The sequence below is a fragment of the Castor canadensis genome, chromosome 10, assembly GCF_047511655.1.
Source record: "Castor canadensis chromosome 10, mCasCan1.hap1v2, whole genome shotgun sequence".
NCBI classification, from domain to species: Eukaryota; Metazoa; Chordata; class Mammalia; order Rodentia; family Castoridae; genus Castor; species Castor canadensis.
The window spans coordinates 64,354,733-64,373,645 of record NC_133395.1 but is presented as its reverse complement, the minus strand read 5'-3'; the positions used below and the strand labels follow the sequence as shown (position 1 = coordinate 64,373,645).

Here is an 18,913-nt window from a genome sequence, read left to right as displayed (position 1 = left end):
CAACTTGGGTATAGCTGAAGTACTTTATTCATAGGTTACTTGTCATCACTGCATAATGTGACCTTTACCTTGTGGGTTTGGTCCCTGGAGGCTCGTTATGACACACAGTTGAAAAAAAAAAAAAAAAAACCTCATACAAATCATCTTGTTAAATGCTCAAATTCTACACAAACACCCACATACCGCCCTTTAAAAACAATGTCCAGATGCACAAGCTCCCACTGAAATCTCCCAATTCACTAGTGAACACCTTGGGGAAATCCTTACAGTTAGGCTGCCCTACTTGTAAGAAGAAATTGGCCTGGTATATTTCTAAGAAAATCTATGTAGTGCTGGTGGAGTGGCTCAAGTGGTAAAGCACCTGATTAGCAAGAGCAAGGTCATGAGTTCAACCCCCACCCCTCCCCCCAAAAAAGAAAGAAAATCTATCTAGGAGTCAGGAAGTCCTAGCTTTACCACCACTATCATGACATATTACCTACCCAATTTACCAGTTAATTGTGAGGAGGATGTCATTAGACACAGAAGAATTAAAGTCCTTTTCTATTCCAATTTTTTCTAATGTATCCCAGAAGGATGTTGAGTATCCTCTTTAGTATCTTTGGATACTTCCTGAAGGCCTCATACCTCACATCTGTTAGAACACCATTAGCAAAAAGCTAGTATACAAGCTGAATAATGTCCTTCAAAATTCATGTCCACCTAGAACCTCTGAATGTGGCTTTATCTGGCAACAGGGTGTCTGAAATTAAGATGAGAACAAGTTAAGATGAGGTCAAACTGGATTAGGAGGAAGGCCCAATTCTAATAACTGATGTCCTTACAAGGCCACATGAGAATGAGGTATGGTGATGTAACCTGAAATCCTAGCACTTGGAAGGTTGAGATAGGAGGACAGCAAGTTCAAGGCCAACCTAGGATACATAGCAGGACCTTGTCTCAAAAAAGAAAACTAAAACAACAGCTTAAAAAAAAAAATACAGGCAAGGTTTGGAGTGGTATGTCTATAAGCCAAGGCACATCAAGGATTGCCAGCAAATAGCAGAAGGTAGGAAAAGGCAAAAAAGGAATTTTCCTTCTGGGCTTCAGAATGAGCACAGCCCTACCAACATCTTCATTTCACACTTTTAGTCTCAAGCTGAGAGAAAATAAATTGTGTTGTTTGAACCCACTCAGTTCATGGTACTTTGTTACAGCAGCCCTAGGGAACTAGTACACCAAACATCGATATGCTACAACTGGAGATGACTCATGTTGCTCTCATCGAAATATTGTAGTCCCCCTATCTGCAGGGGGACCCGCCAACACATCCACTGAGTGGATGCCTGCAGTTACTACTTTACCAAATCCTATAAATACCATGTTTTGCCTATTTATACATTCCTGTGATAAACTTTAATTTACAAATTAGGCACAGTAAGAGATTAACAACAATAGCTAATAACAAAACAGAACAATTTTATAACAATATACTATAATGAAAGTTATTTAAAACTTGTGAATTGTTTATTTATGGAATTTCTATTTAATATTTTCGAATCATAGTTGAACTCAGAAAACTGAAACCATAGAAAGTGAAACTGTGAATGAGGGTGAGAAGAGAAATATATGAGAATTGCTACAGATATTGTAAATCTTGGACCTTCTCAATATAAAATCCTTCTGAGTTCAACATCCTGGTCTCAGGTAATAAAAACAGCTCTGAAGGTACTTGGATTTCCTTTTAGAGAGTGTAATATTTATATTGCACTTTTCAAACAGGCAGCTTCTCCTTTTTATATGAAATAGTAGTATCTTCTCTTATAGAAGCTACATTCCACCCCCTCACCCTCCGCCAAGATTCTGGATCTGGTGCAGAGGAGACTCTGCTTGAGTGTCTTCCATTAGTGGCTGCACAAATTCCTGCCTATGGGATTCACATACAACATTGTGAATTCCATCACCAGACACAATTTCAGACCATGTCACCTAAAGAATACAACTGGTAAAACAGGTGAATACAGATTTACTTTGCAAAATATCAATTTCTAACTAATGTTAAATGAGGTGAAAAGTCCTATTTTTTCAATAATCCCAAAAGTCTATCAGATTTCTAGTCACAGGAGAAAAAGAGGCATATCTTAAATTCCCACAAACTGTCAGGAATATATTATATTTCTATTTAAGTTTTTTTTTTTTTTTTTTTTTAGGTGCTGAAGATTGAACTCAGGGTCTTGAATATATGCTAAGTAAGGGCTGTACCACTGAGCTAACCTCCAGCCCTCCAGGTTTCTCATTTGATTGCTTAATATATCTCTGAGTATGAATTTCAAGAAGCAGAGAAAAATGACAAGTTCTACGTCATTAAACTAGTCATTAAAGCATAGGATTTGCTATATTTTGTCAACTATTAAGAGTGTATTATCAGCTGGGAGTGGTTTCCACTTGTAATCCCAGCTACTTAGGAGGCAGAGATAGGCAGGATCATGGTTCCAGGACAGCCCATGCAAAAAGTTAACAAAATACCATCTCAATCAATAGTCCAGGCATGGTGACATGTGCTCGTCATCCCAAATATGTGGGGGCTACAGGTAGGAGGACTGTGATCTAAGGTCAGCCTGGGCATAAACATAAGACTCTACCTGAAAAATAAGTAAAGCGAAAAGAGCTGAGGGTGTGGCTTAAGTGGTAAGAGTCTGGCCAGTAAGCAAGAGGCCCTTGGTTCAAACCCCAGTATGCTAACCACTCCCCCAAAAAAGTATATTAACGCTGCTGGTATAGTGCAGAGATTTGTTTTTCACATCCTGGTAAGCTGAGCTGAGATGCTTTCTCTCCTTCCCTCAGCTGACATGTTACAGAGCATCTACAGTGATCCAGGAACTCTGTTAGGACACAAAACTAAAACAGAAATGGTCTCTGCCTTCAGGCATTTCAGTCTAGTAAAAGACTGATAAACTGAGGAGCGTGCCTGGGCTTCAAGGCACACAGACAAGAGTTCCATTTCAGTCAAAAGATCTTAGCTAAGTAAGCTGGAGACTCTGTAAATGCTCCAGGCCTCAGTTTCCTTCTGAGACATGTGAGTAGCAGCATCCACATCACAGGATCATTGTGAAGCTGGAGAGAGGAGATGGAGATAAAGCAGAGGGCTTGGGACATGGGATATACTCAATGGATGTGTGGTTCTCAGTCCTTTCTCATTCCCTCCGATAATCTACGTGAACTAACAGTAACATACAACAATAAGAGTATAAAATCATCAGAACTACCCAAACAACAAATCCATATGTGATCAGTAGCAATTATTTTTATACAATAACCACATGTAGATCAATCTTTCCTCTAATACCAAATTTCTCCTAATACATATATAAGATTAATCTTCAAAGAATAGATTTTATCAGTTTAAGGACTCATTCCAAAATTCTTCAAACTCTTAAATTTTCTTGGTAAGATAATAATAAAAATTTTAGCTCCTTAACAGTTTTCATGAAGAAAAAAATATATATTCATAAATATATATACATCTCTATGGCTATCCTACAGCCATCATTTAGTAGGACTGGTAAAAACTCATTTAATGGAAACTAGTTCTGTGTTAACATTTCCTCACCAGTCAACCATTCCCTTTAAATAGGGCAGAAAGTCTTGGGGTGGACAGAGGGAATCTCCTATACTAGGGGCTCGGCTCCTTTACACAGGGCTGAATCCTTATCCTCAGTCAAGGCTTGCACGGTACCCCATTAATGCCCTTTTACATCAGCTTCTCTCTCAGCATGTTTTTTTCTTTTCCTATCTCCACGTTATTTTCCCATGCCAGCAATTTTTCCTGGAATACTTTACTTTCCCACCTTTAGCTAATCAAAACTCCAGCTCACATGCAGTCACCATAGAGCTGTTATAGATCACCATCTCTCGTCTGACCTCACTGCCCACCAACATTGTTTACCGTATGACTTAGTTCATCCTTCACCTTTCATGGTCTCCTCAACTGTATTACACACTCAGGAGCCACACTATATGGAACCTAGCTTAATCTTTTGCACACAGTTGGTATTTAGATGCTGGCTGGCCAGAATACATGAGGTATAACAACTGAAAAATTTTAAGTCCTGCTTGAGAACGAACACTTTGCCTATTTTCAATATTAAGAGACATTTCTGAAAACTCAAGATGAATTAAACTCTTGGCATAACTTTTTCCCCTATAGAACATAATTCTATTTGGAAAGCATTTTGAATAACAATAGAATTGCAGTAAGGTATCTCAGAATTTAAGCAGGTGCTTGATACAGCCAACTACATTAAATAATAACAATGCTTGTACTTTAGACAATAAATTCATTGTATAAGTTGCTCACTGAGTCCCTAATTTGTATAAGGAATCACACTAAGATCTGCTGGAACAAGAGATGCATAAAAAGACTCCCCAAGTCCTTAACAATCAAGACGTTAATAGAAAAGACAGATTTTAAAACATTTTACAAAACAAAAGTTAAATAAGCAATACAATATAGCTAAACTACTAAAAACTTCATGTGATTCATGTGAGTCAGTGGGTTCAGAAACCATCTGTCAAACATAAAATAAAATAACGAAGAAAAGAAGATAACATTTGAGCAAAGCCTTAAAAGACAATAAGGACTTTATAAACCAAGATGGCAGAAGGGTATTCTGGGATGTAGGAACAGAAAGGGCAAGAGGTATCAGCATGAAAATAGATTCTTACCATCTTTAGCTTCTCTCAGTAGGTGATCTCATCTGCTACTTCATGGGAAAAAAGAAAAGGCATTCCTTTCCTATAGCTCAAAGTGGAATGATGTTTGTCTCCCTCTCCCTCCTACCTCAAAAGTGTCCCCATTCCTTCCTGCAGCTAAATTCTCCAAATTGCTCTGTACTCTCTGGCCACTTGTTTTCTGTCTACTCTTGTTCTGTCATGCACTCTCTTCCTTTGTGACCAAAGAAAAAAAATTTTGGCAGGACTGGGGATTTGAACTTGGCTTCCTGTTTGCAAAGTAGGCACCTACCGCCTGAACCACACCTTCATTCCATTTTGCTCTGGTTATTTTGGAGACGGTCTCATGAACTATTTGCTCAGGCTGCCCTCAAATCACACAACCCTGATCTCAGCCTCCCAAGTAGCTAGGATTATAAGTGTGAGCCACCAGTGCACAGATGTGGCCAAATTTTTAAAAGAATGGTCTATATTTTTTGTCTCTACTTCATCTCTAATTCATTACTCAGCAACATAAATTTGTCTTGTAAATGTTTCACAATGTAGTTTTTGTTCAGTAAAACAAAGAGAAATAAGGATTTGCTTTTTTACTTCATCCTTTCTTTGTTTTGAAATATTTAACCAGTATTTCTTCTTAAAATTTATTTGCGATATTCATGGAACAGAGATGTATAGTCTCTGAAATTTTTCAGGTCTAGAAAGTAAACTACTAAACAGATGAGACATTAAATATTTTTAGCAAACAAGCCATTATTATAAGTGATCCATGAGAACTCTGAACCCTAAACATGCTGTTCTCTCACTACATCTTTTACCAACTTAGAGCTCTGTATAATTCTTCAGATAAGAATAGATAGGATGAATAGGTACAATTCATCTTCCTATATAAGATTGGGAGGCAGTTTTAAGGCAATTATTTCATACAAGGCAGGTTCCTCAATCCTTTTCAGAAGATCAGAGGAAGGTACAGTTTGGCATCTCAAGACTGCACTGACACAAGCAGACATGTGACAGGGTCCCTGCTCCTGATGGATGCTCTGGTTCCTGGTGGTTTCATTTGCTAAAAGAAAGAATGGCTAAGGTGGTTTCTCCTCTTCTGTACAACAAATAGCTACAACTCCCCATAACTTACTCTGCTCACTTTTCTTGCCTTCAAAACCAAACTTATCAGCACCCATTAACCACATATAATGGTTTTAAAAGCGCAAGGAACAACCCACATGTAATACCCATGTGTTCTCAGGGACAGTGAATGTTATGCACATGATTCTGTAGCTGTTGAGCAAAATGTGGATCTCAGTTCATCTTTTCATTTCCTTTTATAATGAACATTTTAGGTCACTGAACAATCTAATTATCTCCCTTACTCTTTTAAAAGTAAATTTATTCTACACACACATACACACATCTTTTAAAAATGGCTCTCCTAATACAGTCGCTATACTTTGTATACATGTATGAAAACTGAACAATGAAAGCTGGGAAGAGGGGATGAAAGAGAATGATGAAAAGAGAGAATCTAATGAAGATACATTATAAACACATGTATAAATATCACAACGAACCCCCCCATACAACTAATATGCTAATAAAAATGTATGCTAATAAAAAAATAAAATTAATTAATTTAAAAAAATAGCTCTCCTTAAAGTAGACAAAGATCAATATCATACATTTCTGTCCTCCTAAGGATCGATTTGTAGACCTACCAAATGCATTGACTATTATAGAAATTCCATAAACATTTGTCAATAGGCTGATTTATATTTAACAATATTGTTAATATTTCCACAAAAACCACTAAACAAATGTTTTAACTAAAGATGAGAAAAATTCAGGCCTACCTCTAACATTTGTAGGGTTTGGGGTCAGACTACAAAGGGAAGCCCATATTCTATATGTCTGAATATTTAAAAGGTATGGTCAAGTTCAACTATTAAATAAAATATGACTTTACAGTCTGATATTGACAAATATACCTTCAACAACCTGGAAGTACAGGTTCTTAGATTCTTTGAAGTTCTACACCAAGTGTAGCAACATGAAAGGCCATCCCACCCCCTTGTCTTCCTATTCCCCAGCTCTGTCGACACGTTGAGTGGCCTTGCACACCTGTGTGGACATTCCACCTACCTCAAATGTCTACCCTTTTGGCATCCCTGAGCCCTAAGGATATATTCACTGGTTTTGTGCTCCTAAGGACAGACTCAAGGGAAAAGGCCCAGGCAGGATGTGAAAGGAGGCTCTGTGCTGTTCAGGAGCAGGAAATTTCAAAGTCCCACTGCCCAGAGGATGGGGTGGGGGGTGAGAGCTCAGCTAGTCCAATCTCCTTGGCCTCTCAGACCTTTCTTTGTCATCCTATGGGTAAGTGTGGCCAGAATAGGGCTGTCTTTGTTTTGTTTGTTTGTTTGCCCAGGCTGGGCTGAACTCAAGATCCTCCAGCCTCAGTCTCCCAAGTAGCTGGAATTACAGATGCATACTACAATGCCCAGCTTTTCAGAGTAGAGCCTTTTAATTCACAAGTCACAAAGCACAACCTCTCCTACACAGGACTACAGGCAACCCTGGATAATTTACCAAATGGAGACTTTATCAGTCTTGTTACTAGTTAATATACCAGTTGAAAAGCAATATGATTAAGAAGGTAGATAAAACCTGAAATTTTAATATCTAAGCCTATCAGTATGATCAAAGGTTCTAATATTTATCTAGCTCTATCCTATAGACTGAAATCTAGATTCTATTATTCTTTACAAATTCATACAAATATAAAGAATTCTATTCACATGCTGGGGGAACTGAGAAGACAACAAGAAGCAGGAGGAGGAGAATACAGAGTACTGCAGACAAGATCAGACATGCAGATGGACGAGAAAGCATTTCCCCTGTGTTCTGTTGCTTGTGTGGGGAAGCTTACATCATGATTAATCATCAGGTCCAAGTTCAGTATAACAGTGCAGCGAGTTCAGGATCTCGGCTTGCTCTCATTAACACAGATTCATGCAGTTTAGTCTGCGTCCTGATGCCCCTAGCCTAGCCCCTGCCCATGTGGTAGGTCATATCGAGCAGCATCAGCATGTCAGTAGACTGATGACAGCTCTCCCTACACAGAATCTCTTGCTTCACCATAATTTGCTGAACTACAATTTCCACTTAGCATGATTCTGTTACTTTGAAAACCTAGTATATAACTGATCACAATACATATACATACTCCAGGGAAGTATTTCAAGTGGAAATCTTATTTATGTGTACTTACTGAGATTGTACCATTGTCTAGACCTATGGACAGTCTTCTTGTTTCCGGGTTAAAAGACATGCATGAACATGGAGCTGAAAGAAATGAACATGTTGATGAAATTAACAAAACAATGATTTTCATCGATTCAGGAGTGCCTAACTAGCTAACAGTGTTTGGTCATTTCCCCCCACTATTTTCCAAAGTAATTCACTTAACTTGCACTCGCCAAAAATAAAAACAGTAATTTTACAACCAACCCCTAGTTTTTAACGTTGCTCCCTCAATGAATATAACAAATAAAGACTTTCTCAAACTGAGTAAGTTCCAAAGGGTGTGGTGTTGGCCTGTGCTGTCAGGACTGAGTCTACATTTGCTCGACTAGATTAACAATACTTTGTGCTGTGTAAGCCTTCCATCACCACTCTCTCTTCCACTCAGATGCCATCTTAAACAGGAATAGCCTATCATTTCTGAAGTAGGCAGCCAAAAGAAAGATCCTCTAAGCCCCTCCCTCCTTGCCCCCATGCATGCACATACACACGCAAGTATAGAAATGTGTATCTGATCCAGAATTGATATGGATCAAGCACACTAGTAGGACTCCTTTACTCTTGGCATTCAGGAGGCTGCTGGTTGAAAATGACTGCAGATCTATCTCAAGTTCAAAAAGACCCAAGTGAACACAGAGGCTCAGTATTACGGGAAAGAGACAAGGTGAGCAGTACGCCTAGTTCTGGGCTGGAACTCCCTGTTCCATAAGACTGATGGCCCATGTAAATGAATCCCTATGCTCTGGAAGTCTCCTGTGATGAGCAAGCTTTTACTATAGTGAGTTCTAGGTCCCAGCCCCCTTCTCTATCTACGCTTGCTCCTAAGAATGGGGGTCTTCTGACAATTTACCCCATATTGAAAAAGCTGTACTAAAGAGCCCAACACAATGTTTAAATGTCTCCCCTCACTATACTCACAGTAGCCCCATCAATCATCAACTTAGTCGTCATCATTATCATAAACAGCATCAAATAATTTTTAACAAATAACTTTTTGTTATGATTAGATATCTCACCCAAGGTCACACAGAAAAAAAAAAAAAGCTGGAGAAGGTTCAAAGACATAATTGAAATAAGCAGTTCCATTTTCAAACACCCAATTTGGATTATCTTGAAACTATAACAGAACTTCAAGTTCTACTGTCAGAGCCACTTCATAAACACATCACTTAGTAACATTTTTTGTTTTCTATAAAAGGGCCTTGAACAAATCAACAACAAAAAGATCTTCTGAACTGCATAAAGAATTACATTTTTCTAATTTCAATAACATGTTCAGAAAATAGGAATGTACAAAAACGAATCTTCTCCCCAAACTTCCTCCAGTACAGCAGACTAACTCTTTTCTGTTTAGCCAAAAAATAAAATTAGATACTTAAAAGTATACTGCTAAAGAAGTAATCAAGTGATAGTCAATGGACTGCCCTAAGGATCCAGTCTGGACCTATAAACTATTGGGCAAAATTTCTGCACAAATACTGAGATGCCAAGTCTCATAATCCTGTATGTGTGAAGAATTAAAACCTAATGATTGCACAGAAAAAAAGCCAGAAGAAAAAACACACTGTTAATACAACTATGTAAACTATACAAGGAAAACCTAAGCATAGTTCTTACATTCAAGAGAAAAGATTATTTCTTTAACATTGTCTTCAATTTTATTATTTTGTTGGTTTTTGTTAAAATTAACTTTAAATATTTAAGGACTTATTAAGATTTAAGCATTAGTATGTGAAGAAAAACTTTGGTTGCAGCCCCTGGGAACTATATACTGGACAAGAACAGCCTTTCTGTTTTGTTGCCCTCTTGACTAATTAAAAGTATTTTCTCAGTGAACTTCTTCAGAGTTCATGTATGGTTATGCATAGTTAAAAACTCCACTCATCGTTGAACATGATTTCAAAGACTTTTTTTTAATAAAACTGCATAACCTACCCTTAAATCTACATTATTTCTTAATTTCTAGTCTTCTCCCCCATGTTACTGAACAAAAATTTAGAATGCTTACTATGTTCCAGGCAAGCAATACAATGGTATCAATTTTATATAAGGTATCACAATTGCCATCAAGGAATTTATAAATTGTGATACCAACCACATACAGGAACTGTAAAACTCAATTTCACCTCTTTGGTATAAATCATTTTATATATCACTACCAGAATTTAAAGGCAAAAGGCCTTTCCTACAAAAGAATTTAAAAGAAATTTTAACAAGTGTTGTTGTTCTATACCTCATGCCTGAACCCAAAATGGCTTGGAGCGGAGTGCACCAGAGCTACATAAGGCATTAGCTCCAAGAAGCCTCCAAGTGCACAGCACAGCTGCCATTCAAAGAGAAACACCAGACAATCGCTCTGTGTGTATGTAATCATCACAGAGGTCACCAAAACTTTACAGAAAAGCCACCTCTGAAAGAAAAGTACTGTGGCCCATACAAAATGGGCTCCTGGCTATGCAAGACAATTATCAAAGGTGCAAAACTGTCTGGGGAAGGTAATGAGACACAGTAAAGGTAAAAATGGCCAAACAGTAAAGGAAATCTTTAGCATGGAGATTGGGGGAAGACAAAATACAGCTTAGGCACAATACTTGTTATTGGGTTGCAAAATATGATGCTTCAGAAATAAGAACTCTGCTTTAAATGCTGTTGAACTATTAAGTCGTCAAGCAATAAAGAAATGCTCTGTTTGACTCCTGGCTGAATCAGGTTAAGGATGAACTGGCTGGGCAACTGTTTTATTCTCCCATCTTAAAACTGCCTTCTTCAGGCCAGGAGTGGTAGCCCAAGCCTATAATACTAGCTACTTGGAAGATAGAAATTGGCAGAATCACCATACAAGCCAGCCTAGGCAAAAAGTTTGCAAGACCCCCATCTCAACCAGTGGCTGGGCATGGTGGCACAAGCAGAAGGACGGCGATCCAGAAGAGCCAGAATATAAGAAAGATCCTATGTCAAAAATCACCAGAACAAAATGGGCTGGCTGCATAGCTCCAGTGGCAGAGCACCTGCCTACTAAGCTGAGGCCCTGAGTTCAAACCCCACTACCACCCTCCTAAAAAAAAAAAAAAAAAAACCCTCCCCCAAACCCAAAAAAACTGTTTTCCCCAAAGACTGAAGTGGCTGGCCAGAACTATAAAATTGCAGTGCAAGATCCTTCTACTGACTTCCTCTTTCAAAACTGCAATGGTAAGCTGTAGATGAAATAAATACAGCATGATACAAAATGTGAAGATACACCTTCTACCACACACACACACACACACACACACACACACACACACACACACACAGCTTCTTGTGAGAAAAGGATAAAATCATACTGAGTCAGCTTTGCCAAATCCTCTCACATTTTCATATTATATGTAGTTGGCCTGAGATTGCCCCTATGCTATCTGAAAAACTGAAATTCAAGGTCTTGCCACTGGCCTAATTGACATTATATTACAACTTTTTATTTCCCCTCAACCCTTTTATTTAAGTGTAGGAGAGAAATGACTGGTTTCTTGAGAAAATAATACAGAACTCATTTTTCACACTATGTGACTAAGATATGGCACTTACCTACAGAAATGTCTCATACTAATGACAAAAAAAACATATACTGGGGAAGACAATGAAAGGTACAAATAGGATAGAAAAGAAATTTGTTCTGGTCTATGGATAATGAGACCTCTTACTCTCTCATATTAGTATTAGCAATTTTTTTTTCATTGTTGTTTTGAGATGCTGGGGATGGAACCCAGGACCTCACACATGCTAGACGAGTGTTCTACCACTGTGCTATATATCCCCAGTCCACGGTTTTGTTAATAACAGGACTTTAGACCTTCATAGTCTGTCATGAAATCTTTATAATTTAAGACAGACATTCAGCATTAAGTTCAGGGAAAATTAAAATAAGGAAATGCCCCAACCTGGGTGGTTATATTAATGACCATACAATTTGAAAAGGGCTCAAGAGATATGAGTCCTAGACAAAGGAGACTCAAGACACCAACACCAACCTCAACAAGTCAATAATTAAATGAATTAAAGAAAAAGCAGCTGCTTGTATTTCTAATATTGTTCTCCCACAACTGGTATCAAAAAGACCATGCCCTAAAAAAAAAAAAAATAAAAATAAAAAAGCATAGCTGAGAGGAAGCATTCTCAAAATATCTGTATTTTGTGGAAAATTTCCTAAGCTCTGTTACTGACACCTATACTTCTTTCATTTATGCCTAATTTATTTTCTGTTCTTTACTGGCTGTTTGAACTTTGATCAAATAAACACAAATTTCAGCCCTGGCTTTCAATCACACTGACTGCTTTACAATGCTAATGGCATTATTTGGCAAGAGACACTAATTTTCCCCATGAGATGTTCTAGTTGGAACTTTAAATCTAAATAAACAACAGAACTTCCGGGAATAAAACATGAGGTGTTAAAGGCATCATGAAGTTAAATGTCAGGATCCCACAATAAGGGGAACTTCAGTAGAGCCTCCAGTGAAAAATATACCTCCCAAAAGCAAAGATTTGACACTATTTCATTCGGCCTTATATGTTTTGGGATAATATTACATTTGTAGTACTCAAACTTTTTTGGGGGGAGGGGTAGTATTGGGACTTGAACTCAGGACCTCATACTTGCTAGGCAAGCGCCCTACCATTTAAGTCATGCCCCTAGTCCAAACCAATGCTTTATTTCATTAAGTACATATGTGTTTTGATGACTTTGTTATCCAGCATTTTTCATTTAAATCAAACATCGGATGTACTCTACTAAAGTTAACCATCATGCTAAGTAACATCACAAAGTTATAATCATCTAGAAATGGTCATTTTTGTTTCTTCCAGACAGGTTTTGTTTTGTTTTGGAACAGTTTCTCCCTATGTTGCACAGGCTAGTGTTGAACTCCTGGACTCAAGAGATCTTCCCACCTCAGCCTGCTGAGTGCTTGGACTATTGACATCACACATGGTTCTAGACAAATTTGAAGTTATATTCAACTGATCTTACTACAGTAAATTTTAAAATGTTGTCAGATGAAAATCAAACAGGAGTATGCTAAGTAAATGCTATACTTACTCAGATTAATTAATATCTGGTAAGCTTCATTTGGATACTAGATCCTTTTTTTTCTTCACTTTCCATTTAAAAAAAATCAGAAGTTTCTTGGGTACATTTTCTTCTTAGTAAATATAGAAATTAACATTTCGGTATTGTTTTTAAAAACATAAATAGTAAAAACAAATTGTTTTTATACACATAAATTATTTTTACATATGGTTCCATAATATAGCCTATAAAAAAGAACCCAGAAAATGAGCAATATACTGCACAGTCAGGAACCCAGGAATTATTTGAAATACAGTAAAACTAAAACAATAGGGTAAGCATTTTCCCAGTTATGCATCCATCACTCAGAGTGGCAAGGAATTCTCTCAATTGACTTAAGTATGTTTAAAAGTCACCAAAATAATACTACCTTATGAAAACAGAACTGCCAAGTTCATAATTTTAAATACTTTTCTAACCACTAATCTACTCACATGAACTTTTCCCAAAAACTCCAATAAACCCAGCACAGAAACCACCTTCATGGCCTTGAATTATCAAAAGTTCTCCTCATCAATGGGGAAATTGCAACTTGCAAGCAAAATGTCTCATTTCCATTCCAGATATAAAGCATATGAACTTATTAAGCAACTTAATTTTTCAAATCCTCAATTTCAAGTACTCTGTTGCCTTCAGACTAATTACAACAAATGAGAAAAAGAAACCAACCCAGCCACAGCCTCACAAATTAGCAATTTTTAACTAGTAACTCTAGGCTAACATCAAGACTGAGAGTTATATTGCTCAATACAAAGACCCTAAGTTTATTATAGAAGTAGTTATTTGATATATCCAATAACTAAAATATTTTTGCAAGTCTGAGAATAAAGAAAACAGACAGTTTTATCTGTTGGGCTTCAAGGCAGAGCAAATGTAAAGAACTTGCCCAAAGCAACTCTGTAAATTAGGAGCAATAATAAAAATCATGTCTGGAATTACCATAATGAAACCCCCCCTCATACTATTAATGTATTCTAATTTAATTCAAAAAATAATAAAACTATTTTAAACATCAACTTAAATATTAATAATGAAAGACAGGACTGTAAAATAGGTACAGTGTGTGGAGGAGTACTTGTGAGAGGGGGGAGGGTGAATGAAGGATATTAAGGGGAGGGTATATGGTAGATAGACTTCATATACCTATATGAAACAGAACTAAGAAACCTCTTGCAATTGCTTTAAGTGACGCGGGAAAGAGGTTGAGGGAGAGAGAGGATGGGAGTGATTTAACCAATGTACGATATAAGCCTAATAGGAATTGTTGCTATGAATTCCCCCTGTACAATGAATACACCCTAATAAAATTATTTTATAAAAGATAATAAAACTATTAAAAATAAAATAAAAACAATTAAAACTCAAAATTTCCAGTTTCCCTCCCAAGCACAGGTTCTCTCATCTATAAACTATTTTAAATGCTCCAATCTAACACAATGCATTTGGGGGTGGCTAGATTTAATGTCAACAACAGACTTTATCATGTTCTAACTTCGTTTCTCTGTTTATCTTAAGATAACTCATTTCATGCATTCCCTACCTCATTTCACAAAGAATTTAAAATGGCTTAAGAGGCAAGTAAAATAAAACCAAACAATATAAATAAGCAAAGTCATAATTAATTTAAAGATATATAAGAACAGAAAGAAAATTAAAGATTGGTTGAGAAACTTTGTTGGTTCCATGTTTCACATTATCCCTAAGGATCAAGTAACAGATCCTCAGAGCTATTATAGCTCCCAACCTTTTCTGTCTCATGATACATGCAGGAAACCTTATTTGTGCGGCTACTGGAGTAAAAGGAAGAGTCTAAGCCCTTTCCCTCCATCCCACTTCCCACAACTTCAGACTGGACAGATGCATCCCACCAAGCCAAGGTAGAGAGCTGGACAGATGACAAAACAAGTTCATGTTATTGCCCTATGCCTCTGTATTTGTACTATCTTTGAAAAAAAATGCCTTCTGTTTTGCTTTAGGGACAAATATACAGACACTCAGGAGCCAAGGTAAATTCCCCTTGCCTGGCTTGGCAATGACAGAACCACAGAGCTTTTCCAACTTCTCAACTGCCCCACCTGAGGCACCTGCCCCTCCACCTTTGGCAGCAAGGTGATTTACCCAGGGGAGAGGTTGGCACTAAAGGCCCACCCATGATACCTAATCCTCTGGGAGCACAATTTCCACCACCTGCCACCCCGGCTGGCGATTCAGATTCCTCCCTGCCTCTCCTTTGTCTGACCCCAGGAGTGAGAAAGCTAACTGGTAAAGTAAATCTAAAATATCTCAACCATGATAACAGGAAGGCCTGTGTCTTTCACATGGGTTTTCTCTGTAGTGTGATGTAAATGTTGTGGTCGGAATGGTATCTATTAGAAACCTGGAACAAATAATCATGTTTATGGATGCAATTGAAACCTCAACTCTGTACCCTGAGGAAGGCCTCTCTAGTTTACAAAGACAGGCAAAGAGGGTCCCAAATGGGCAGGCTGTAAGCTGTTATTGTCACAAGCAATTAGCAGCTGCTACATAGATATACCACGAGGATATACTCCTTCGAAAGAATATTTGATACAAAATGCTCTGATTTCTCATTCATACATAAAGCTAGCTAGATTATAGCAAAGTACAAAACAAGCCAGCAGCCATTCCAAATTCAGGGGTACAGTGAATATTTAACATGTGCAGAGTCCTGGATTCAATTCCTACTACCAGATAAACAAACAAACAAAAACCCCACCTCTACAAAGAGCAAGGTTTAAATGGACTTTGCTTTTCTTGTGGTTGGTTTAGGCAACACTCAGGGCCCTGCCCATGCTAGGCAGGTGATTTACCACTTGGACAATGCTACAGCTCTTTTTTTGCTTTAATTATTTTTTAGGTAGTCTCCATAAGGACTGAATTTAGACCATGATTCTCCTGGCCTCTGTGTAGCTGGGATAACAGGCTCACACCACCATATCTGCTTTATTGATTGAGATGGGGACTCTGTAACTTTGTGCCTGGTCTGGACTAAAACCTATATTCTCCTGATCTCTGCCTCCCCAGTAGCTGGCATTTTAGGAGTGAGCTGCCATGCCCAGCCTAAATGGACTTTCTTTAGGGAGCCTTTGTGATTGTGTCCCCATCACACCTGTTCCCTCATCATGCATCATGGTTGGTACTCATTAAATGTCTGCCTTTCCCACCAGACTGAGAACACCAAGAAGATAGGGACTGACCGCCATATTTAACCACTCTTTCCTTAGTATGGTATGGGTATGGAAGAAACATTTAGCATTTATTCGATGAATTATCCAAAGAGATTAAAGAGGTTCAAATATTACTTTCTGCTTTCCTTCTTTATATGTCATCACTTTTCCCAGACTATGTTCAGCTCAACACCACAGTGGCTCCAATAGGGCACAGCTCAGTCCCTTCTCTTTAAAGACCACAGAAATCCAGGAGAAACAAACAGATGGGAATCAGGAGACATATAATCAGGGCCAGGCTTAGTTAAACACTTGCAACTACAACTAAAGGAAAGTCACCGGTGCCAACTAACGCACTAATGGGCACACCCAGTAGGAGATGGGGTATCTCATGACCTCAAAGACAGAAGCATAGCCAGCCTACTGAAGAATTAGGAGGATGGGGAGGGAAAACTTTAGGAATCACTGACTCAGAGAGTCCTGTCTCCTTGCTTCTCCAGGCACACAATGCCTCACAACTCTGGTTTCTATGTTCCCAGATCAAGGGACCTGCCTATCTGAAACTAGCACTTCCTAGTCCAAATGCTAAATTCTTGGGAAAATCAGATGGGCCCAGGGCAAACAGCCTTCACTTGGCAAGTCTGGTTTCTACAGGCTTCCTTCCCTAAGGGAAAGAAGAGCTGCTTAGAAAAGGAGTGTGGAGACACTCCCAAAGTGGTTTTGCATGACTCCTCTGCTCTTCAGTCCTCTGTCTGCCACTCCCCTGCCTTCACTCAGCCTCATTACACTCTGCCTTTCAGACTTTCCTGTCATCAGGTGTAGTCTTCACTATTTTTTCTCCTTTAATGCCTCCTGACCTCATTCCTCCACTGAACTTCAAATTCTTCTAGAAGATACCAAACATCTACTCTCCTGCCCAGAACATGACAGACGCAATATTTAAAAGATATTTCAGAGGACAAAATAAACATTTTTTAAATGTGCAGAATACTTTCTTCTGCATTTGATCTACTACTTATTATATGCTAGTATAAATGCACATTATGGTCCTATGCCTTGTGGTGTCCATTTTATGGCCTCTGAAATTACTCACTTTCCTTTTCATTTATTTTGTAACTAAATACCACATAACCATTATTTAAAGATAATACTGAGTAACCGCTTTGCAAAAGAACTTTCAATAAAGGAGACTGCAAACAATCCCTTGGAAACTCAAATCTATTTCTGATTCTCTATCTGGCCAAAGTGTAACTTATTTTCTTGTGCAGTGAGATGCTGCACAAGTTAAACAAAGCATACATTCTTGCTAAGTTAAGGTCCATACAGTGTCATCAGAATGGAAAAGATTCCTAGGAACATAAAAAGCAAATTTCTGGCTAATTATGAAGAACATAGTGTTTTTTCTTTTACCTGTGAACAGGAGTAGAATCATCAAACACTGAAAATTTATAGAAATCCTCAATCATATGTACCTTGCTCATCTGCAAATCCCTGGCCATCCCCATCAGTGGCCTGTATGCAGTAGGTGTGCAGTTAATGTTTGATTTACTAACATGTACACTTGTATCTACATATTTACAAATAAATACTATAAACGCAAAAGGCTTCAGCTGTATTCATTTATAGATAAATGGATGGATGGATGGATAGATAGATAAATAGTATGTTGGCTACTTGTCACAAGATAATCTTAATTTTTTGGCCATATGCAATTTGAACTCAGGAATGAGCTTGCTAGGAGGCGCTCTACCATTTAAGCCACACCCACAGGCCCAAGACATCTTCTTGAACTTTAATGTACATTCAAATCACCTAGGGATTTTTACTAAAATGCAAACTGTAGCCTTGGCGTGGAACCCAGCAGTGCAGTACTACTATTTCTCAGGTGATGCTGATTATTCTGGACCAGAGACAACACTCTGAATAGCAAAGCAGCCCCCGTTTTACTCCCTTTAGTAGAATGCCATAGGTGTTTCTGGAAGCTCACGGTCAATCATTAGGAAAATAGGTGATAATGTTCTTGAGGAATATCATCTTTATTACTAGACTCAGTCCTTCCATAAGAATCTATTTTGTTTTGTTTGCAGTGTGGGGTATTGAACTCAAGGCCTTACATGTGCTAGGCAAGTGTTCTACCTCAGAGCCACACCCCAAGCCCTCTTTACATAAATATGAAATGAGTACATATGGCAGGTATGGGAGCTACTGTAACCTTTAGTCTTTCTTACATATACATGATTAATGATAAAAATGGAAACAGAGGTCTTTCTGTGAGCATGGTCTTGGCTGTGCTCAGTCATGGCCAAGTAAAGAACAGATAAGAAAGTGACATCAATATGTGTATGTATGTGTGTACAGGGAAGGGGATGGGGAAGCAATTTCTTAGGAAGCTGTGATAATGCCGATCACAAAACAATTCCTTTTTTGCCACCCCCAGGTCTGGTTCTCCTCTATAGTCAAGGGCAATAGATTTCTGGGGCCAACTTCAACTGGTTGGATTATAGTGTTTCTCCATCTCTTCCAGTTAGATATTGTGTCAAGTTTGTTGAAGAAGAAAGACAAAGGAAATGACTTGGTTATGTCACTTAAAAATCAGGAAAAAAGAAAAAAAATCAGAGAA

General features: G+C 38.1%; 1 protein-coding gene across 4 annotated transcripts in view; it reads right to left on the bottom strand.

Annotated features, from left to right (window-relative positions):
- The window catches only part of Wdfy2 (WD repeat and FYVE domain containing 2), a 167,140-nt gene that overhangs the window by 83,003 nt on the left and 65,224 nt on the right, over positions 1–18,913 (bottom strand). For 3 of the 4 annotated variants that reach the window (XM_020184663.2, XM_020184664.2, XM_074043456.1), the window contains exon 3: positions 7,970–8,043. The exons of the other annotated variant lie outside the window; for it this stretch is intronic. In XM_020184663.2, the coding sequence (XP_020040252.1) occupies positions 7,970–8,043 (74 nt within the window). The remainder of the gene's footprint in view (positions 1–7,969; positions 8,044–18,913) is intronic. 4 annotated transcript variants of the gene reach the window in all.